Genomic DNA, 21942 nt, shown 5'->3' on the forward strand with positions numbered 1-21942 from the left:
CTACCCCCCATTCCCCCCCCCAACCCGCCACATCCCCCCTTTATCCCCCACTCCCCCTAATTCCCCTTTCCCCCCCTAACCCCCCACCCCTCCCTCAATTTCCCCTCCCCCCTTGAGGAGGGGGGGGCGGGCTCTCCCTTCAGGCACCTCCACGGCCACCCCCACCCCCACTCCCCTCCCACCCTCAGCACCCGCGAGGCCCCCGCGCTCACCACCCAATCACCTCCCTCCTCCCCCTTCCCCATCCCTCCCCTTTCCCCCTCTCGACCAATCCCCTCCTCCCCTTTTCGGCGTGAGGGCGGAAGAAGGGCGTGCCGGGTAAGGGCAGCGAAAAGGGCGAGAGAGAGAAGGGCGGCGGCTTCACCCGCCGCGAGCGCGCATGCGCGGGACCGGAAAGAGCGAGGGGGCGGGGCCCCGCGGCGGCCCGGGGATGTCGGGCTGGTGACGTAGGCGCCGCTCGCGCCGCGGGAACGGCTGCGCGCGACCCCCGGGCCCCCTCCCCCCCCCTTCCCCTCCCCTCACGGTCCCGGTCCCGGTGCCCCCCCCCGGGCCCCTCCGCCATGGGAGCGGGCCGGGCACGGCACCGAACCGGGGCCGCCGCCGCCGCCGCCGCTTGAGCTGTGGCCCCGGGGGAGCTTCGGGCCTCGCCGTTAGCCCTCCGCCCGTTACCGGTTTCTCGTCGTTGGCGTCGTTTCGTCGCGGAGCCGCCGTTACCGCCGCCCGTTACCGTCGCTGCCGGGCTCGGCCGTGAGTTGAGGGGGAGGGAGGGGGCGGCTGGGACCACCGGGAACCCCCCGGGAACTCCCCGGGAACCCCCAGACCCCCCAATATCCCCCGGTAACCCCCCTAGACTCCCTGTATCCCCCCCGGTAGCCCCTAATACCCCCCCGGTAACCCCCTAGACCCCCGGTAGCACCCCCCGGTAACCCCCAGACCCCCTATAGCCCCCCCGGTAACTCCCTTAGACCCCCCTATACCCCCCCGGTAACCCCCAGACCCCCTAGACCCCCCCCGATAACCCCTAATCCCCCCCCTCTACCCCCGGTCCCACCCCCTCCATACCTCCCAGTACCCCCCACACACCTCCCCATACCCCCAGTAACCCCCCCATGTGCCCCGGTACGCTCCCCATACTCCCAGTAACACTCCCCTACCCCTTATGCCCCCCAATAACCCCCCCATGGACCCCAGTAACCCCCCCCTTATAGCCCCTGATACCCCCCCCATTACCCTCCATACCCCCTGTACACCTCCCAGTACCCCCCCATACCCCTGGTTTTCCCCCCAGTCCCCCCCCCCCATACCCCCGGTACCCCTCCCAGTACCCCCCAGTAACCCCCCTGTAGCCCCAATTTCCCCCCCAGTATCTCCCCATACTCCCAGTACCCTCCCAGTGCCCCCACCCCACCCCAAACCCCCAAATCCCAACCCCAGTACCCCCCCCAACCCCTCCAGCACAAACCCCTATAACCCTCCTCCACACAACGCACACCCGGGGGGGTCCCAAAACCTCCCGATTTCCCCTCTAACCCCCCAAATTTGTTTTTTGCCTCCCTCCCCGCAGGCCGGCGGGTGCCATGAGCAGCGGCTGCGCGTCCCCGGCGGCAGCGGGGCGGTGACGGGGGGGCCACGGCCATGGCCGGCAGCGGCTACACCGACCTGCGGGAGAAGCTCAAGTCCATGCTGCCTTACCGGGACAACCCTAAAGGGCCACGGGACCCCCCCGTGGAGCCCCCACCCTACGAACGCAAGCGGCGTTACCACGAGGACTCGGCCTCGGAGCCCAGCGACTACGAGGAGCAGCAGCAGCAGCAGCAGAAGGAGGAAGAGGAGGAAGCCCGCAAGGTGAAGAGCGGCATCCGGCAGCTTCGCCTCTTCAGCGCCGAGGAATGCGCCAAAATCGAGGCACGGATCGAGGACGTGGTGTCCCGGGCGGAGAAAGGGCTCTACAAGGAGCACACGGTGGACCGGGCGCCTCTGCGTAATAAATATTTTTTCGGGGAGGGTTACACCTACGGCTCGCAGCTGCAAAGGAGGGGGCCCGGGCAGGAGAGGTTGTACCCGCGGGGAGAGGTGGATGCCATCCCCGAGTGGGTGCACGACCTGGTGATCAGGAAGCTGGTGGAGCACCGGGTGATCCCCGAGGGTTTCGTCAACAGCGCCGTGATCAACGATTACCAGCCGGGGGGCTGCATCGTCTCCCACGTCGACCCCATCCATATTTTCGAGAGGCCCATCGTCTCCGTCTCCTTTTTCAGCGACTCGGCGCTCTGCTTCGGCTGCAAGTTCCAGTTCAAACCCATCAGGGTGTCGGAGCCCGTCCTCTTCCTGCCCGTCAAGAGGGGCAGCGTCACGGTGCTCAGGTAACGCCTCGCCGACCCCAAAAACCACGGGGACGTGCGCCCCGCTGGTGGCCGAGCTTTTTTTTTGGCACCCTGCGGGCACGCGGGGTCCCTGGGCAATGGGATGATGGGGCTGGGGGTGCCCGGTGCTGCGGGTGGGATGATATTTTGGGGTGATCCTATCGGGGAGGAGATGGGATCCGGAGTTATTTGCTCCCCAGGCTGCCAACGGGGAGCTCCTGTGGGATGGGGACGGCGGGGACGCGGCGCAGCCCCCAATTTGGGGCTGTCCCCAGGGAGGTGAAATGACCCTGCCCAAGGTCACGCAGCCGGGCGCCGTTTTGGGGCTGCCAAACGTCTCCTCCTTCACCCCCCCCCATCACCTCCCGGTGGGCACGTGGAGCCCTCGTGCTCCTCGTTCCCGTGCTTAAAGGGTCGGTGCCGGGGTTGCCGGTGCCGCCGGCCCCTCGTGGCCACATCCCCAGCCTCGTCGCCACGTCCTGAAGGTCAGAGTGCTCGCTGCCAGGAGCGGGGACGGCTCGGGCTGTGCCAACAGCACTCGGAGCTACCAATTTGGGGTGGTTTTTGGTGTTTTTTGTCTTTTTTTGGGGACTGGTGAACAGCCTGGGTGGGTTTTAGGGCTCCCTGCTCATAACACAACCCCGTGTCTCCGCTCGGGAAGCGATCGCCGCGGGGCACGGGGAGGAATTAAGGAATTTTCCCCCTCCCCATGGTGTCCGGGGGCATCCCGGTAATTATGGCCGGGATTTCTTGGAGCTTTCATCCGGGGAAAACTGCACAAACATTAACGGGTCCCCCCCAGCTCAGGTAACTCCCGTAGCTCAGCAGCTTTGGAGCCAGGCTGCGGGAGGATCCGCGCCAGCAGGAAAGGCTCCCCCGAGGCTAAAAAAACATTTTCTTGTTCCCCCAGGGAGCGTGGCCGGGGCAGGAGAAGGGCAGAGGTCAGAGGGATTTGATCCCGGAGCGGCGTGTCCGCTTACCGCGGGCGGCAGAACTTTCTGCTTGAATTTCCCTGCCCGGGTAGCCAAAACCCGCAGGAAAATTCCCCAATTCCCATCCGGAGCAGGGTCGGGGCTCAAGCAGAGGAGGGTCGAGGGAGAGGGGTTCGCTCTGCTCCCCCACAACCCAATCGTGGGTTTTTGTCCCTAAAAATCCGCCGGGAAGGAGCTGGCTCGGGGCTCCCAGAGCCATTCTGCGCCGTGCGGGGTTCCCTGGAGCGATCCTACAAAGCGAACGAAGAGGTTTTGGTGCCTGCAGGGGAAGGTTGGGTTCCTCCTGACCCCAGGATGGCGTTGGGTGCTGGGTTAGGTGCTGGGCTGTTCTGCTTTCCACCAAATAACAGCCTCTAAAAATGGGATTTTTGCAATTTGGGCAAAATTTGGGCAGATGGCACTCACCAAAGGGAGATTCTGCCAAGGGGTGCAGGGTGATGGGATCCGGGAGAGGAGAAGGAGGACGTGGGGGTCTCGGTGGGGGTCTCGGGGTGCAGTTTCCAGTGGAGCCAGCTCCTCTCTCTCCTCGCAGCAAGCAGTTGCCCTGGAGATAGGGAAACGGCGGAGACAGAAGCAGCGTGCCTGTGATATTTGGGATTCAAACCCTGCCGGGTCAGGGGCCTCCTTCCCGGGGAAGCCGTGGGTACCCTGTGGAAACCGTGAGGCTCACGGGGAAGCCGCCGGGTTCCTCCTTCCCCCCCTCTTCCTCCATCTGTCCCCAAAGCCCCCGTGTGTCCTGCTCCCCATCCCAGCTCTGCTCATCCCTTCCCCAGCCTCGCAGCCACCCCGTGCCCTCCAGAGGGGCTTTCCCCGCGTCCTGCCCTCGATGTTCTGCTTCGCTCGGGTTTTTCCCAATTGTGGGGATGCTCCCAGTTAAACTCTGCGCCAGGCTCAAGTGTTTGGTGTGAGGCTCCTTGCAGATCCTGCACTGGCCTCAAACTCGAGCTGTAAAACCTTCACACCCCAAATGAGAGGTTAGGGTTGGAAAAATGTCCTCGCAAAGACTTTTTGGGGAGGAACGGGGGCTCTCCTCACCAGCAGGACAAAAGCTGAGCCACCTGGAGGCCGTCTGCCTGGCCCCATGCTCCTCCAGCAAGGTATTTTCTCTCCGGTCACCTCCCCGGTGCTGATTTGCCCTCGGAGGACCCAGCCCCAGCCCCCTGATTTATTTTTTCCCCCCTGTTTTAAAAAAAAGAAAGGAATTTGATAATTTGATAAGCATCAATCCGCAGGAGTGCTGGGGAGGAGATGGGGGATTGACCTGTCTGCCCGGGAGCGGGGTTTGGACAAACGGTTAGGGGAGAAAATAAAAACCACCTGCACCACGGATGTTCTTGGGGGTGTCTTGTTCCAGTGTCTGTCCCTTGGCCGTCACCGGGATGTGATAGGGGCAGGGAATGGGTGAGAAATTCATGCTGGCACCAAGCAGAACCACTAAAAAATATTCTTGTTCTGTTTATGAGCAGTTCCCGTGCACATCCCGTGCTGGAGGGGTGTGCAGGGCGCATCTCGGGACGTGGCGAGGTGCAGGCTGAGTTCTCCCTCCCCAGTGGGGCATCAGGGTTGCCCGGTGAGGATGTGCTGAGCCAAATGTTAGCGTGGGGGATATTATGAGATCCCTGGAATATAACGGAGCATTATTAAAGCCCCTTTGCATGATGCTGCACGATTCTGCAGCACCCTAAAGGGCAGGGGGGGCCCCCAGCAGCCCCTCTCCAACCGCTCAGTTCTCAGCCCCCCAGCTCCCTCCTCCGAGCAGTCTCCAGGTGAGAGGTGTGCGCTTCCAGGCGAGTGGCTGGGTGAGTAACCAGAGAAAGGAAATCCCATCCTGGCCCTGGAGGAGACCAGGCTCTGTGTTATCCCCCGAGCATCCCAAATTCACCGGCTGCTGCAGCCTCGTGGCAGGGGGGTGCGCACGGCGGCTCCCCGGCCGTGCCGAGGGCGAGCAGGGGGAGCTGAGGCTCCTCCGAGGGAAGGAAACGCTGAGCTCGGGCTCTGGCATCCCACATGAAACGCTCTGTAGCCATGGTGCGAGGCAGGGCGTGCTGTGGCTGCCTTGGAAGCCAAACCCCTGCCCCTGGGAAGCGCCGCGGTGGCCTCCGGCACCGCTTTGTGGATCCACAGCCGCGTGGATCCGCTCCCGGGGAGGCTCCGTGAGCTCTTTGCGGGGTTATTAACCTAGAGCAGGGGCGTGCTGGCTCCCTGAGATCCCAACGCCTTCACCCCAACACCTCCCTGCCTTTCTCAGCTATTTTGGGAGGCGTTTTGAGTCTCCTTTGCTGTGCCGGACTCTGGAAGGCTCTTGGGCACAGACACTGTGGCAGCAGCAGGTAGGGGGCATGCCCAGCGCCCAGCCCAGCTCGTTAGCACCCATGCGAGGGCTGAGACAAGCTCGTGGTGCTCCCAGCAGGGTGGGTGCTCACCCGCAGGTGTGCTGGCTGCTCTCCATCACCTCACCTCCACCCCTGAGGCTGCGATCTCGCACGCTGCGCTGGGCTCCAGGCATGGTGCCGAGCAACAGAAACAGCCACAAGGAAAAAAAAAAACCCTGCCTGTTGCAAGTCCCGTGCCCATGAGGTGGGGATGAAGCACACAGCTCCTGGGGCACCTGGCCCTCAGTGTGCCCCCCACCTCCCCTAACACATTAATTGGGGCTGGAACCCACCTGCGAGCCCTGGGGAGGCTCCAGGAGCAGGCTCTGACCATCCCCGGGGATGGAGGCACACGAGAAAGCCACGCGGTGATTTGGTGATTTGCCTTCTGCTGTGATCTGCTCTCTTGGTAAAGCTCCCGTAAACAAACGAGCTGAATTTACGCTCCGGAAACTCCTTTTCAACGCGACTCACTTCGTGATGTGCTGGCAGGTGGCATTTTCTCTGGTGCGTGCTAAAAAAAAAATGAGTCTAAATTTAAAAGAAAAAGGCCTGACTGGTGCAATTTCCTTGAAGTTTCTTCCTTTCTGGCAGTTTGCTGGGGAACGGTGTGTTTGGGGGAGTAATTCGTGGTGGAATTTGGGAACCAAGTGGCCAAAATTTGTTGTTGCAGCCGCTTTTTGCCCCTGCCCTCTGCCTTTCTCACAGAGCCTTTCTCTTTCTGTTGTCAGCGGGTACGCAGCCGACGAAATCACGCACTGCATCCGACCGCAGGACATCAAGGAGAGGAGAGCTGTCATCATCCTTCGCAAGTAAGTGTTGGAGCCCCGGGCTGCTGCTGTGATTTTCTTAAATCACAAATGGTGATTTAAAATGCTGTGATTTTTTTTAAAGCAACGCTTTCACAAAAAAAAAAGCCTTGCTTGGTGATGCGCTGGGTCGATCTTAAATTTTTTAGGTCTCGCTGCCCGTTTGCAGGCGCTGTTCCGGGCTGGATTTTGTTGGGTGCCCAGCTCCAAGCAGCTGGGATCTCAAATTCCCGTGCTCCGGGCTGCGTGTGCAGGTGTCTGAGCATCCCATAGCCACGTGCAGAAGTTCCCTGGGCAGAGCTTTGAAGCTGCTGCTGAAGAATCATCCATAAAGGAGAGGGATTTCTTGGTAGCAGGGCTCTCAGCTCCTGGGGATGAGGGAGTGGAGGTGCTGGTGTTGAATTTAGTGACCGGTTCTGGGAGCTGGGAAGCCAGGCGCTGCTGTTTCAGGAAATAATTGTGGGGGAACCTCCCCAAAACCCCCAGTGTCACCTTCTCCTCTACCCAGAAACGACCTTTTTGTATCAATTCCTTTTACTAGAGGGCTAAAAAACGTGTGTGCACCGCGTGGACCCACGTTTACCCTGCCTTAGAAGTTACTAACAGCAATTCCTCTGTCAAGAAGTGTTTGTAAGTGGAAATGCTCGTGGCTTGGGTGCTGTTCACCCAGATAAAACCCCTCGGTGATTATTTTTGGGTGATCTCCGTGGGGCTGAGCAGCCCCGGTGGATACGCGGGGTGCATCCACCAAAGGCTGCGCCCTGAGCTGCAGCGGGTGCAGGCTGCACCAGGGAGTTATGCAAGCAGGAAAACCGCCTCTGCTGCTGGCACGCGAGGTTTGGGAGCAGCCCCTGACCTCGTACAACTCCTCTTTGCCTCCTTCCTGGGGAGAGGCAGCAGCCCGCAGCTTGCCAGAGGGCTCGCGTACCCTGCGGGCGCATCGCAGCGTAAAAACTGCATCCAGGAGCTGGGAAATTTTGGGATATTTGGCTGCCAGAGCGTGCTGGGCTCCAGAATCTGGATCCCTTCTTGCCTTCGCTCTGGGCACGTGGCTCCGGGGGTGTTTTTTTGCTGGCAGTGGCAGGACAAAGCCGTGCGTGCCGGGGAAGTGGCCGGCTTTTTCGGCACGCCTGAGAGCGGCGCGGTTCCCAAGTAGGTCAGGAGCCCTGGAGAGCTGCAGGGGGATGGTATTTACGGTGTTTCCTGCTCCTCAGAGTGCAGGGCTGGTGGGTTTTGGGAGCACTCTGAGTGGAGGAAGGAGTGGAGCCATGCTCTGGATTTCCTGAGCTGCTGCCAGAGGGCAGCTGGGAGGTAGGGGGAGAAGCGAGACCTCCTCGAGCGGGGCTTGGAAGTCCTTTTACAGGGCTCCCGCAGCCGTGTGTAGAGAGCTGGGAGTTATTTTATTCAGCCTGAGCTTTGCTGGGTAATTTGCTGCCCGTTTTGGTGCAGCTGTGGTGGTTTTACCTCCTGGTGCCTGCTCCTGCAGCTCGCCTCCGTGGTGGCGCAGCGTGGCTGGTGCTCTCCGACCCTCGCAGTGCGTTTAGTGGGTTTTGAATTGCAGGCCTGCAGTTGTTATATCTGAAATATGTTTAATTTGAAATAAATCTCCCAAGGTGTCCGGGGCAGGAGCCGCAATGCTTTTGGAGCTCTGGCTGGCCTGGCTCCAGTCCCGGAGCTGTGAACAGCTCAGGATGGCTTTGCAGACGAGTGCAGGCTCCAGCCTGGCAGCAGCTGCCTAAAAAACCTGCCTGAAAAGCTGAAGCTGCACAGCAGGGGACACACAATGCTGCTCCCCTTCCTTTCCCAAAGCCCAATTTTGGTGTTCACCCCTAATCCTGTGGAGGGAGGCTGCAGCAGCAGCGCCAGGGTGCCTTTCTGTCCAGAAACACGCACGGATCCTCCCGAAATCGGCACCCTGGAGCCCTGGCACCACCTTTTAGCACTCTTTCCCAATTCCTAGGCTTCGTTCTGTTTTGAAATTGATTTCTGGAGCGCTTTTAAGTGGCTGCCAGTAACTGCACAGCACTGGGAGGTGGTGACAGCACCGTCACAGGAGAGCTCAGAGAGAGGAGGGAGTTTCCAGAGAGCAGCGGCTGTTACTGGGTTGTTACTGGGTTGTTACTGGTGGAGGTGGTGATGGATCTTTCCGTGCATCTCCCAGGTGGCTGAACTGGAGCTGCGAGTTGTGGAGGAGTCACCGTGATCCCAGCACCTCCTCTCAATGCCCCGTCACTGGGATTGCAGGGAGCTCAGCGCCCCTCCTGTCCTCCCAGCCTCACCTCGTGGCTTCGCTGACCCCTAAACCTTTCTCTGTCTTCTGACCAATGCAGTAAAGGTTAAAAATTAAAACATCAAGTGCAAGAGAACTGCAGCTTGTTCTGCCTTTGAGTGTAACCATCCTGACCCTTTTCTGGAGCTGTGTGGCAGGGATTGAGGGTTCTGCTGCAGTGCATCTAGGACAAACGTCTCCTGTACCAATTCTGTAGAAACTCCTTGCAAATACTACTTTTTTTTTTCTTTTTTAATTTGCAGAACGAGGCTAGATGCCCCTCGATTGGAAACAAAATCGCTGGGTAGCTCTGTGTTGCCACCAGGTTATGCCTCCGACCGCCTGTCGGGAAACAACAGGGACCAGATCCTGAAACCCAAGCGGTCCCATCGCAAAGCAGACCCCGATGCTGCTCACAGGTAGGTTGGGCTCTCCGGGGAGCAAGGAGCTGGCCACTGAACCTCCGAGGCTCCTGGCCTCTGATGAAAGGTTGTAGGCACACTCAGAGCATCCTGGCTCGCACCTCTTTGCCAGGTGCTTCCCGTGGCACGCAGATCTGTTCTATCAGAGCACGTTGCTTTATTCGTTCCTCCGAGGCTTGCAGAGGCTAAGCCCCGGCTGTAAGCAGCTTACATTGTTTATCCGGTGAGTGGCATAATGAAGAAGCAATAGATTTGCCTGCCTCTTGATAACGCAGTCATTCAGAACAATAGTTTCCCTGCAGCTAATTATTTTTGACCTCCATTGCCGAGCAACCTGCGCGCAGCCGTGGTAAAGTGCATCACGAGAGCAGTCGGAGAGAACGTGAGAGCTGGGCAGGGGAAAGGACTCTTTGGGAAGCTTCTCGGATCTCTTTCGGTTCCGGAGCTGTGTGTATTTGTGCGTGCAACCAGACTGCGTGGGTGCCTCAGCCTGACCTACAAGAGCTCCTTGCTGAGGCTGCAGACAGCTCGAGCTCTGCGGCGAGGCTCCCCTCAAACACCACCTTGCTCACGCGTCTGTGCTGATAGCCAGGAGTGATAGCCAGCCTGCCAGCTGGCCTTCCTGCTCTTATCTGCCTCCCGAGCCTCCCAGGAATTGATAGGGCATTCTCTGCACCTCGTGCAGATCCCAAAGGTGGTGGGGCTCGGCTGCTGTGCGGTCCCAGCCCGTGTTTCAACCTGTCCTGCTGAAGGAGCAGGGTGGGGACGGCGTGTTTACGAGCAGCGTTCATTCAGCAGGGCTCAGGATGACTGGGCACATTGATCACCGAGCGAAACGAGCCTGCAGCGGGCTGTGTGTGATCAGAGCAGGGATTGTGCAGGGCAAATCTGGTGGAAAAAAGGCGAAAGGCTGATTGAAGGAGAAGACACCTCACTGGAGAGCAGGCTCGGCACAGACCCCTGCAGCAGGCGGGTACCAAAAACGTGTTTTTCTCTCCTTTTAGCCTAAAAGACTCCAGCGTAATGTAGGTGAATAGCACAGGCAGCAGCATCTGTCAGAGAGGAACTCGGTTGACACCTAGGATAAAATAAACTGGGATAAAATCCTGCCAGCACGGCCCTGCTGTGAGCTGAGCGCAGGGGCAGCTTCCTACAAGAACTGACTGCGTTGTGCTGATGCTGGAGAGCACAGCAGGAGGACACGGGAGCTCGGAGCTGTGGTTTAATCCTCACAGCCCCTCTGGAGGGCAGAGAGACCCCTCTGGAGGGCCCAGACCCCACGGGGTTAGGGGCTGCACCTAAAGAGGGGCAGCCAGGCTGTTTGGAGGCGAAGGGCTCGCACCACTCAGAGCCAAATTCCCAGCCTTTCCGTGGGACGTGCAGCTTGGCGAGCTGCTCCTGCTCTGCCGAGAACCCGGAGCGGAGCACCAGGAAAGCAGGGTGGAAAAAATCACTCACGGTGCTCAAAGCATGCAGAAATCCAGATGGTGTCCACACCAGGAGCGCTTCGATCCCGTTCCGGACGTGTTCTCACTCCCTCTCTCCCTCCCTCCCTCTCTCTTTCCATAGGCCACGGATTCTAGAAATGGATAAAGAGGAGAACAGGCGCTCGGTCCTCTTACCAAAACATAGGAGACGGAGCAACTTCAGCTCCGAGAACTATTGGCGAAGGTCTTACGAGTACACGGAGGACTGTGATGAGGAGGAGGAGGACGGCAGCCCGGCCAGGAAAGTTAAAATGAGGCGACACTGAGGAATGCACTTTCCGGGCTCATGGAGCTGCTGAGATTGGCCTCCAGTCTGTGAAAACTTTCTCCTCCCTCTGGCTATCTTCCATCTAGCTTCAGTTTTGGTTTTTCCTTTCAGGCTGAAGAGTAAACAGGAAGGATCTAGCGATTTGTTTTTATGAATGGAGGAATGCTGAGACATATGTGAGGATGGAACGTGTCCAGTGCACGCGGTGGCCTGAGTCATGGGTCAGACGGGCATCTCTCCCTTAGGAAGCAGATAAAGTGATGCCAGGCTGTCTGTTGGGATTTCTGTTGAAAACACCAAAAAAAGTTTAACTGTTTCGTTGCGCGAGATTCAAGAATTGTATTTTTGTTTTATTTTTTTTTGTTGTTTTATTTTTTTTTCGTTTTCGCTTTAACTTCCTTTCCAAATGTTCTAAATATGATGTTAGACCCCAGGAGCTGAAATTTCGCTGTGGTGGCCTCGTATTCCTTGCTTCACCAAAGGGGCTCCTCGGTCTGCTGTTACCTAGTTGTCGTTGGGTTGTGTTTTAAGAGTGTGCCCTGCAGTAACTGGAAGTTTGGAGCTTTGCAGACCCCTCTTACTGCGTTGATTACAAAGGGTTTAGGACATTTGTGTTGCACTTTAGTACCAGTTTTAAATGCCGTAGGTTTTTTCTTTCCGGTCCCTCTTCCCGAGCCAGCTTGGGCTCACGGCCTCGCGTCCCCGGGGCTGCCCTCTCCGAGAAGAATGTGCTTACCCCTGGCTTCTCCCTGCCGGGTTTTTTGGTTGAGGAGGGAGAAAATTTGGCTGATTTCACGGAGGCCAGCATCGCCCTGAGGTCCGTGGTGGAGCCCGGGGGCTGCAGCATCGGCACCGAGTGCGCGCTGCGTCCTGGGGACAGCAAAGAGGAGCGGGCGTGGGGTGTGCTTGTGAGGATGCTGGGCTTGGGGTCCCCTAATAAAAGCTCTCCTCTGCCTCCTGGCAGCGTGGCGAGCTGCTTTATAACACCCTGCCCCTGCTGGGTGCGGGGAGAGGAGCTGGCAGGGGGCTGCCGGGGAGCCGGGCACCTCGGCTGCGCTCCGTCCACCCTCCGAGGCTGGCTCTGGGGCAGTGCGTTCATCAGAAATAACTCATCAGAAATAACTCGTCAGAAATAACTCATCAGAAATAACCCACCCACACCCTGCTCCTCCCTCTGCCTGTCCTGGGGCTGGGGGGTTTGGGGCTGCCAGGGGAAATGCTGAGCAGCAGCAGGCGCGTGGCCCCGGGGAGGTAACGCTAGGAGCTCTGCCTCCTTCCTCATCTTCTCCCAGCCTGGGCGCCTTCCAAATCGGGGGCCCAACGCCGTATTTAGAGCCCTGCTTTTAAGGAACTTCCTCCGGTTGATTCTTTCGAACCCCAGTGTTGGCAGATCGTAAGGAGCAGTCTTCTTTTTAAAATTTTTACCGCTTTGCCCGCCCCTCAAGCTGTAGTTTTTCCGGAGCGCCGCGTTCCCCCCACACTTCATGGTCCGCACGCTTGGCAATAAAAAGATGTAATATATTTTGAAACCCGTTTGCTGCTGTCTTGAGGAGCTCCCAGTCAAAAAAAAAAACAAAAAAACACAAAAAAACGGGCGCTGTTCCTTAACAATCCAGCACGTTTGCTGCCATCGGGGTCTTGGTGTCCGTTCCCTTCCCTGCCTGTCCTTGGGGACACCGCTGGGGCTGGCAGCCGTGGCAGTGCCCAGGAGGTCGCTGTCACCTTCAGCATCGCTCTGACCCGCTGAAATTTCACGTTTTGAGCATTTGAAAGCGTTCCTTGCCTTCTTAGCTTGCTGCAAAACCCCGTTCTGGAGAGCTTGGCATTCCCTGCAGGGAGCAGCGATCTCTTCTCCTCTTGGTGGCTGGCATCTTCAGCAAGCCAGAGACCTGCCCGCGGGATGCCTGGGCACGGCTGCTCCCAATTCTTCCTGAATTCACCCTGGACGTGCCCCGTGCCCTCTGTGGTGTTTGGCTGTGCTGCTCGTGCTGCTGGCATCGCCCAAGGTCCCCGTTCTGCGCAGCCTGCTGCCCCCCCTCCCCATTTTACGCCTACCTCTGCATCACCCATTCCTTCCTCCGCTGTCTCAGCTCCCAACGAGGGCAACTTCCCTCCCCGGGGCTCCTTCCCCAAGCTGTGGGACCACCGTGACTCCCGTGGGACGAGGTTTATGTCCTCTGAAACCCGAATGAGGCACCCCGAGGTCTCACTTCATCACCTCATCCCCGTGCAGTCTGTAGGGGCACGGGCAGCCCTCCTGCCCCCTCGGGTTCTGGTGTTCCCGCATGCCATCTCCGGGAGCTCTGCCCTCCCGTTCCCCCCACCCCATTTCTGTGCCGTGGGTCCGAGCCGGCGCTGCAGCCCCTCCCCGGGGTCCCTCCCCTGCTCCGTTTCGCTTCGAGTCTCCGAGCTGCCTGCTTGGGGCTCCACCACCACCCCCCGTCTGACCCCTAAAATCTCGTGGGCGAGGAGTTCCCAGCGCGCAGGCAGCCCGTCTCTCCCCCTTGTACAGACATTTTCTATACACGCGGTTGTACATGTGTAGATAATGTGGGTTTTTAACTCTTTTTTTTGCACTGAACAACGTCGGGGTAAAACCTTGATCTGAAACCAGAAGACGCATTTCTTTTCGCACGGATCCAGCTGTCCAAATCCTTTACTGTGCCCCGTTTGGTAAAACTGTGGCTCCAAAATGCTGCTGTGCCCAACTCCTCTTTGTCGTGGCTGCGTGCGGACTTCGGGTCAGGCGAAAAAAAAAGGCGAAATTTCTCCCCATCCTCTCCGTGGGATGGGCTCGTTCCCTGGCCTGACCCCCTTTGGCTTTGTTCCCCTCGTTTGGCTCCGTGCTCCTCTCCATCACCCGCAGCGTGTCCTTGTGTATCCTGCTCAGTACGGCTGCGTGCGCCCCGACGGCCCCACACACCCCAAACCCACAGCCCAGACCCCGAGAACGGAGGAGAGGGAGGTGGGCGCTGTCCCTTCTGCCAAGGGAGGAATTTGGGTTCGCTGCTCTTGCCTGCATCCGGAGAAGACTTCTTGAGTTGGTTGCGTGGGCTCGGCCTGTCCCCTGGGAGAAAAGGAGAGATTTGGGGGCAGGGAGAGGGGAGCTGGCCCGGGGATGGGGTGGCGGATCAGGGAGCAGGTCCCCACAAACCCCACAACCAGCCTCCAGCAGGGAAGCCCCAGGTTGCCACCTCCAGCCCCACACTGGCCCAACCCCGACACCGTCATCCCAGGAGGGATTTCGGGGTGTGGGGCTGCCGGCTCCTTCCTTCATCCTTGGGGGTGTCCGAGCCCCAACCCAAAGTTGGGAACATCCTGGAGGGGGGCTCTGAGCCCGGCCCCGATGTCCAGACCCCCTCTTTGGTGTTCCCAACACCTTCCCTTTCCTGGGGAGGAGAAACCTGGAGCTGAGGAGCGCATCTCTGCTCCTTCCCACACCCCTGCCCACAATTCAAGTTCTGGCTGACTTTAATTTCTTTTATTATTATTTTTTTAAATATTCTAATTTTTTTTTGTTACAAATAAAATAAAAAAAAATAAAAAAACAAAGTGGCAATATTTTTTTCCGTCAGCTTTTCCTAGGAAAAAGCGTGGTTTGTAAACAAAGTTGTACAGTTCTGAAGTTTGAGAGACGAGAAGTAACTGTGTGAAACGCTGTAAATGGAGCAGAGATTATTTTATGTACAGTCCGGCGCGGGGGGGGAAAAAACTTTTAATTCCGGTCGATTCTTCGGAAGAATTTGGTTCTTCACTGTCAGGGTTTGGAATTTCATTGGTTTCATTATTAATTATTATTATTATTATTATTATTTTTCTTGTATAGATTGCTGCATTAATTGAATAAAAGCAGAAAGCATCGCTCGGCCTGCCTGTGTGCTGGGGGGGCTGGAGGGGGGCACAGCCGGGCTCGCTGCCTGGCTGTGGGGTGAGGGAAAAAGCTTAGAAATTCTAAAAAAAGGGAAATTCGGGCTCCGGGGGGATTTGTGTGCTGCCCTAGAAACCGGCACGGGGCTGCAGCACGAGCTCCCATCCCCAAAAAAATCCGGTTTGCTGCGGAGCAAGCGGTGAAGATGTCCCCGTCCTCCTGGCCCTGTTTTAGGGCCGGGGTTGTCGCCTTGGTGGCTGTGGCTCGGTGAAGATGTCCCCATCCTCCTGGCCCTGTTTTAGGGTTGGGGTTGCCACCTCGGTGGCCGTGGTTTGGTGTTTTATCACCCCGGGGTGCTGCACCCCCGTGCTTCGGCCTCGCCCGCCCTGCCCTGCGCCTTCCTCCCGCAAGAGGGAGATGGGCGTGCGGGGATGGCTGCGTGGGGCCTGCCATGGCGGCCTTCCTCCTCCTCCTCATCTTCAAACCCCCCGTGAGGGGTGACCCCAAGGAAAGGGATGAGGAAGGAAATGGAGGCGGGATGCCCCGGAGGAGGGCCCGGCGGTGTCCGTGCACCAGGCCTTAGTCAGCAGGGAGGGGACGCCCTGCCCTGCGTGGGGACGGGCGCTCGCCTGAGTCACCCGCGGCGTTTGGGGCAGGGTGCTGGGGCCCCGGTTTCTCTGTGGGGTGCTCCCCGTGCGTCCCCACCCCATTGCTGGAGGCGTGTGGTGCGGCCCCCGGTTGATACAGCCGGGCTGTGGGGCCACGAAGATGGGATGTGGGTGTGAAACTGGTACGGGACCCCAAATTATGAGGCTGCCATAAGTTATGGGGATCCACGTGTTTTGGGACCCCAAGTTTTGGGGATTCCCACATTATGGGACCCCAGGTTATCAGGATCCCCGCAATATGGGACCCCAAGTTTTGGGGATCCCCGCAATATGGGACCCCAAGTTATGAGGATCCCTGCATTATGGGACCCAAAGTTATGGGGATACCCATGTTATGGGACCCCACATTATGGGGATCCCTGCGATATGGGATCCCAAATTATGAGGATCCCTACATTATGGGACCCCAAGTTTGGGGGTTCCCCATATTATGGGACCCCAAGTTTTAGGGATCCCCTCATTATGGGACCCCACATTATGAGGATCCCTGTGATATGGGATCCCAGGTTATCGGGATCCCCGCAATAGGGGACCCCAGGTTACGGGGATCCCCGTGTTATAAGACCCCAAGTTATGGGGATCCCTGCATTATGGGACCCAAAGTTATGGGGATACCCACGTTATGGGACCCCACATTATGGGGATCCCTGCAATATGGGATCTCACATTATGGGGATTCCCATATTATGGGACCCCAAGTTTTAGGGACCCCATGTTATGGGATCCCAAGTTTTGGGGATCCCCTCATTATGGGACCCCACATTATGAGGATCCCTGCGATATGGGACCCCAAGTTTTGGGGATCCCCATGTTATGGGGTCACCCCACAGCTGCCTCACAGCTCCATCACCCTATATGTGATGGAGCCCTGTACCCACAACACCCCATGAGCAATATGTGCAGCCTCAGGGTACCCCCTCTCCCCCCCCCCCCCAACCCTGGAGCTCTACGACCAAAAAAAAAACGAAAAAAAGAGTTAAAAAAACCCACACACATAAAAGTCCCTGAGGCAAAAAACTACAACCCCCAGCATCCCCCGCGCGGCGAGAGGGGGAGGGAGGCGAGGAGCGCACGCGCAGCGCGGCGGGGCGGGGCGAAGAGGCTCCCGGCGTGCTGAACGGGCGCTGATTGGCGGAGGCAGCTGTCAGTCAAGGCCCGCGTCCCGCCCCGCCCCGGCGGTGCCTGCCCGGGCTCGGCGCGAGGCGCTCGGGACCGGGAGGGGGGGGGAGGGGCGGGGGAGGGGGCACCGGGAGCTCGCTGGCCGGGATTTGGGGTCCGGGGGGGGATCCGGGCTCGGGGGTATTGGGGGCTCGGTAGCGCCCCGTACTCGGTGCCGGTGTTACCGGGGAGCCCCTCCCGGTACCGGCAGCACCATGATGAAGTTTCGGTTCCGGCGGCAGGGAGCGGACCCGCACCGGGAACGGCTCCGCCACGACCTGTTCGCCTTCAGCAAGGTGAGGGGGGCACCGGGGGGGCGGGAACCGGGAACCGGGACCCCCCCCGTATCCCCCGGGACCACCGGGACCCCCCCCATAGCCCCGGGACCCCCCCCCATACCCAACCGGGACCCCCCCGGGCCCCCCCATCCAGCACCGGGAGCGCGGAGCCCCCCCCAGGGTCCCCCCTGGCTGCTGGGTGCCGGTACCGGGACCCCCCCCCCGGTGTTACCGGGGTCCCTCCTCCCCCTCCTCCCCCCCCCACCGTTTTTTTTTGGGGTCCCCCCGGTTTTTGGGGTCCTCCCGGTTTTTGGGGACCCCCCTGGTTTTGGGACCCCCCCCAGCACCGTGCAGCCCCCGGAGCATCCCCGGTGCTGCCCCCCCCCCATATCCCCGGTGGGGGTCCCAAGGAGGCTCTGGGGGGGCTGAGGATGCTCACCGGGGGGGGGACACCCCAAAAATGTCCCCGGTAAGGTTTAGGGGGGCGCTTTGTGACCCCAAACCCGGTGTCCCCCGCTGGGGACGGAGCCCCCCGGGGTGTCCCCGTTGATGCTGGGGGGGGGGGGCGCATTTTGGGGACACCCCCATCCTTCAAACCCCAGCCCCGTGGTGCCGGGGACACCCCCGGGATCACCCCTGACCCCCCCGGGGATGCAGCCCCATTTTTGGGGTCCCCCCTTTGCTTTCCCAAAACCCCCAAATTTTTATTTTATTAAATTTTTTTTTTGGGGAGGGGTCTCCCCATCGGAAACGCTGCCAGGAGCAGCCCCATTCCCCCCCCCCCCGGCCCCATCCATCCCCGGGGGGCCGCAGCCTGCCCACCTGCCTCGCATTAAGCTCTCCTTATTTATTTATTTTTTGTCATTTTTGTCTTTTTTTTTTTATTTTTTATAATTTTTATTTTTTTCCCCCCTCTCCCCGTGCTCCCAATCTGCCTCGGATTTTGCAGTAATTTGGCCCAGAGCGCCCCTGGGCCGGCCGGAGCAGCCTCCTGCCGGATGCAACCCCGCTGCCTGGCGGGAGGAAGGGATGCGAAGGGGGTCGGAGGGTTTTTTTTTAGGGTTTTTTAATTTTTAGGATTCCTGGTAGGGTTTTTTTGGGTGTTCCCAGCTCGGCACCGGGGCGCTGCAGCCCCGTGCCCAGCGGCGGCTTTGGGGTGGCTGCAGGGCGCACAGCGCTCACCCTACACACTTTATGGTGCACGGGGATGGGGAGCAGGACCCAAACCCAAATTTTTTTGGGGTGCCAGAAGGCAGCGGGGTGCCCGGACCCCCGTGATCCCATCCCGTGGACCCCATCCCTCATCGGGATCCCCGGCGATGGGTGCGCAAAGTCACCCGCCGGCGGCCCCAGACAAAGGCAACGGGGTCCGGGGATCCGGCCGGGCTGGCTCCGGGAGCTCTTCCCCGCTGTTTGATGGGGATGGAGGGGTGTGTGGGGTGTGTAGGGTTTGGGGGGGGGCTGCCCCAAATCCCCGGGAACCCCTCCCGAAACGGCGAGCCCGGGCACGCCGCCGTCCCCGGACTTCCTTGGGAAGGTGCCCGCGGGCGGCTCAGCCGGGGACGGCTCCGCTCCCAGGCGCTCGCAGGTCCCGCTCGCCTGGTTCCACTGGGGGGGGGGGCACCGTGGGGATGAGGGGGGGGGGGCGTTTTGTAGGATTTGGGCTCCCCGAGTGCCTCGGCGTGGCGGGGAGGGGGGAAATTTGGGGGAGTTTTTTGGGGAGGTTCAACGGGGTGGGCGTGCGCCCTGGTAAAACGTCACCCGGGGCGCTGCGGGCACCGGTGGGTGTTGGGGTGATGCTGCTTGTACCGGGGGGGTTCGGGGCGAGCTGGGGGGGGTTTGGGGCAATCTGGGGGGGTTTTGGGGTGAGCTGGGGGGGCTCCGTTTTGACCCGTTTGTCCCCGCAGACCGTGGAGCACGGCTTCCCCAGCCAGCCCAGCGCCCTGGCCTACGACCCCCGGCTGCGCGTGATGGCCATCGGCACCAAGGCGGGAGCGGTGAAGCTGTATCCTTCAGCACCGAGGGGGGGGGACATGGGGGGGGGGGCACAAACACGCACGTTGCCCCCCCCTCCCCATCCCCAGCCACGTCCCAACGGGGTCTGTCCGTCCGTCCGTCCGTCCAGCTGGGCTGCAGCTGCGCTGGGGAAAGGGGGGGGGAGGAAAAGCGGCCGCGTTGTCCAAAACGCCCCCCCCCGTTTTCCTCGCCCTGGGGGGCTCCTCCCCGTGCTCCCTGCAGTTGTTTGGGAAGGAAATAGGGGAAAAAAATGGGAAAAAAGGGAGGGGGGGGGGGGGAAGTCCCGGGTGTTTTGTAGGGGTCCGGCCGCGCTTTGTTGCTGCTGGGGAGGCTCCAGCGGGGCCGCTGGCGGGCGGCCAGGGCTGGATGCGGCCCGCGCTCGGGGGGCCCCCGCGCCGCAGGAATGCGGGGTGGGCTCCGGGGGGGGTTGGGGGGGGCCGAGCCTGATGTTTTGGGGGTGGTTGTGTTGTTTTGGGTTTGTTTTAGGGGCGGAAAGGGGTCCTGGCTGTCCTGCCTCCCCCCTGCATAAAGATTTTGGTTTTTTTTTTTCTGCCTGGGGCCGCGACGTCGCCGCTCGGCTCGGTGCTGGGTCGGGGGCTGGCCCCGGGGGGGGGATGCTTGGAGCGGGGTTGGGGACCGGGCGGCGCAGGGAAGCGGGGTGAGGAGGAGGCCCCAGTACCGGCTGCATGGCCGGGAGCTGGCCAAACTGGTGTTACTGGTCAGCGGGGGCACCGCTGGGCGCTCCCCGGCTGGGCTTGGGGGCTGCGGGGCGCAGGCAGCGCGGCACCGGGGGCTGTCACCCTCCGGGGACCCATGTGTCCCCCCCCCACAGCTAGAGGGGAAAACGGGGATCCCATCACTTGCTCCCCAAATCGCCTGCACATCCTGAGCTGCTCTCGCTGCCTGCTTGCCCCCGGAGCTGCCAGCATCACATTTTGGGGATGCGGCGTTCGGCGCGGTGCCGGCTCCCCGGTTTGGAGCCCCCCGGGGTGAGCAGGGACGGGGCGACGTCCCCCAACCCCCCCAGCCGTGATGGATGCTGCCCCGGGGCTGCAGTTTTTCCCCTTTTTCCTTGTTCCCCGCATCCCCAGCCCGGCTGTCTGGCTCCTCCGGGATGTCCCCAGCGCCGCGGCGCCTCCAGCCCGGCCACGCCGGTGCTGCCAGACAGCTCCTGCCTGTCGGCCCGGGCAGAGCTGCTGCGCCTGTTCCCCATGCCCAGGACAGCGTGCGGGGCACGGGGAGGCAGCGGTGTGGCTGTTTGGGGGGAGAAAAAGGGCAGGGATATATGGGAACTGTGCTGTGGGGTCTCAGCCATCCCGGTTTTGGGGTGCGGGATGCGCACGGGGCCATGCGCCGGGCATCCTGGGGGGGAGCAGCTTGGAGGTTGGCTGCTCGTGGGTGGGTGAAGCAGGGATCGGGGGGCTCCTCGCGGCTGGAGGGCCCCGTTGGGGTGCTGTATGGCCCCGTTAGGGTGCTGTATGGCACCGTTAGGGTGCTGTATGGCCCCGTTAGGGTGCTGTATGGCCCCGTTGGGGTGCCACAAGGCGCTGGAGCATCGGTGCCGGTCCTACCCCGGTTCCTGCTGAGCGGCGTCGCCGACGGAGGAGCCGGGACCAGTTGGGTGAGTGCGGCCGTGCCGGCACATACCAAACCCCACCCTGCGTGCCGGGCGGCCCCGGGGTGAGAAAGAAGGGGGTGGCGGAGGCCAGGAGCCCGCCCGGCCCTCGTGCGCCCACCCCAAACCTCGGAAGCACCGGGTACGGGCAGGAGGCATGGCAAGAGCTCGGTGCCCGTGGCCGTGCCGGGGCTGGCGGCGTCCCCGGTGTCCCCACGGGGCTGGATCCAAGTGGAGCAGCCGGGCTGAGGGGAGCCCCTGGGAAAGTTGAGGGCACGAGGCCGCCGAGGGCTTTGGGGACATTGTCCGCGCCCGAGCGAGCGTGGCTAATTGGCAACGGCCCCGGCCCCGCTGCCGGCCATTTGGAGCGTAATTGGGCAGCAAAATGAGAGCAGGAAGGGGGCTCGGAGCTGTCCCGCTGGGGTCCGGCCCCACTCTGCCAGGAGGGTCCCAAACCTTGGATTGGGGTGCGCAGGGCACGTCCGACCCCAAATCCGAGCAGTGGGTCCGCGGGGGTTTCCCTTCAGCATCCTCCAAACTCATTTCCCCCGGCCGAGCAGCAAATCCCCCGGCTCGCCGCCATCCGGGGCTGCTCCGGGTCCTTTTTTTTAAATTTTTTTGTGGAGCTGGGGTGGGTTTGGGGCAGGAAGCAGGCGGAGGGGGGGGCGCGGGGGGGAGCTGCTGAATAAGCACCGCGCGGCGGCTGGCGCAGGAGCAGGGTTGCTCCCAGCAACACGCGAGCCGCGGGGCCGTTGCTTGGTGACCCTCGGAGAGGGACTGGGGGACGCGGGGGGGGACGCGGGGAGCGGGCTGGGGGGCGGCCAGGGCTATGGGGTGGGGGTCTGTGGGGGTCTGGGTGGGATGAGGGGGGTTAAATCGGGCTTAGATGGGGGGTTGCGGGTTGAATTGCACCCTGTGAGATTTGGGAATTGGGTGGGGGGGATTTTGGGGGATTTTTTGGGGTGGGCTTCGTCCTTTTTGCTTCCTTAACGCCCCCCCCCAGATACGGTGCACCCGGGGTGGAGCTGACGGGCTTGCACAAGGAGACGGCCACCGTCACCCAGCTGCACTTCTTGGCCGGGCAGGTAGGTGGGGGGCACTTGGGGGGTTCTGGGGGGGGTCTCACCGATCCGTGGCCCCCCCCGCCCACCCCGCTGTCCCCCTGCAGGGCTGGCTGCTGTCCCTGCTGGATGACAACACGCTGCACCTCTGGGAGATCTACCAGAAGGAGGGCTGCTCCCACCTGGAGGAGACCCGCAGCTTCGGCCTCCCAGCGCGCCCCGGGTTCGGCACCGCTAAGTTCTCCTCCTCCACACTCGGCTGGGGTCATGGGGGGGCTCCCAGCCTTGTTTTTCCC

General features: G+C 61.0%; 2 protein-coding genes across 4 annotated transcripts in view; both read left to right on the forward strand.

Moving 5' to 3' along the window:
* Nucleotides 1-21942, forward strand: part of LLGL1 (LLGL scribble cell polarity complex component 1) — a 48622-nt gene that overhangs the window by 19595 nt on the left and 7085 nt on the right. For 2 of the 3 annotated variants that reach the window (XM_068699608.1, XM_068699610.1), the window contains exons 2-5: nucleotides 16778-16972; nucleotides 18862-18959; nucleotides 21589-21670; nucleotides 21754-21869. In XM_068699608.1, the coding sequence (XP_068555709.1) occupies nucleotides 16892-16972; nucleotides 18862-18959; nucleotides 21589-21670; nucleotides 21754-21869 (377 nt within the window). In that variant the 5' untranslated portion in view covers nucleotides 16778-16891. Of the gene's footprint in view, nucleotides 1-16673; nucleotides 16973-18861; nucleotides 18960-21588; nucleotides 21671-21753; nucleotides 21870-21942 lie in introns of those variants that run through there. The other variant, XM_068699609.1, reaches the window with a different exon arrangement.
* Nucleotides 386-14843, forward strand: ALKBH5 (alkB homolog 5, RNA demethylase). The gene is made up of 5 exons (XM_068698932.1): nucleotides 386-747; nucleotides 1565-2363; nucleotides 6459-6539; nucleotides 9069-9224; nucleotides 10797-14843. Exons 2-5 carry the CDS (start codon nucleotides 1636-1638, stop codon nucleotides 10978-10980), a joined length of 1149 nt encoding a protein of 382 aa, XP_068555033.1. The 5' UTR covers nucleotides 386-747; nucleotides 1565-1635; the 3' UTR covers nucleotides 10981-14843.

The sequence above is a fragment of the Anas acuta genome, chromosome 15, assembly GCF_963932015.1.
Source record: "Anas acuta chromosome 15, bAnaAcu1.1, whole genome shotgun sequence".
Taxonomy (NCBI): domain Eukaryota; kingdom Metazoa; phylum Chordata; class Aves; order Anseriformes; family Anatidae; genus Anas; species Anas acuta.

Coding starts and splice junctions, on each gene's coding strand:
- ALKBH5 (XM_068698932.1), top strand. CDS start 1,636: ATGGCCGGCAGCGGCTACACCGACCTGCGGGAGAAGCTCAAGTCCATG. Junction 2,364..6,458: donor GGCAGCGTCACGGTGCTCAG/GTAACGCCTCGC, acceptor TTCTGTTGTCAG/CGGGTACGCAGCCGACGAAA. Junction 9,225..10,796: donor GACCCCGATGCTGCTCACAG/GTAGGTTGGGCT, acceptor CTCTTTCCATAG/GCCACGGATTCTAGAAATGG.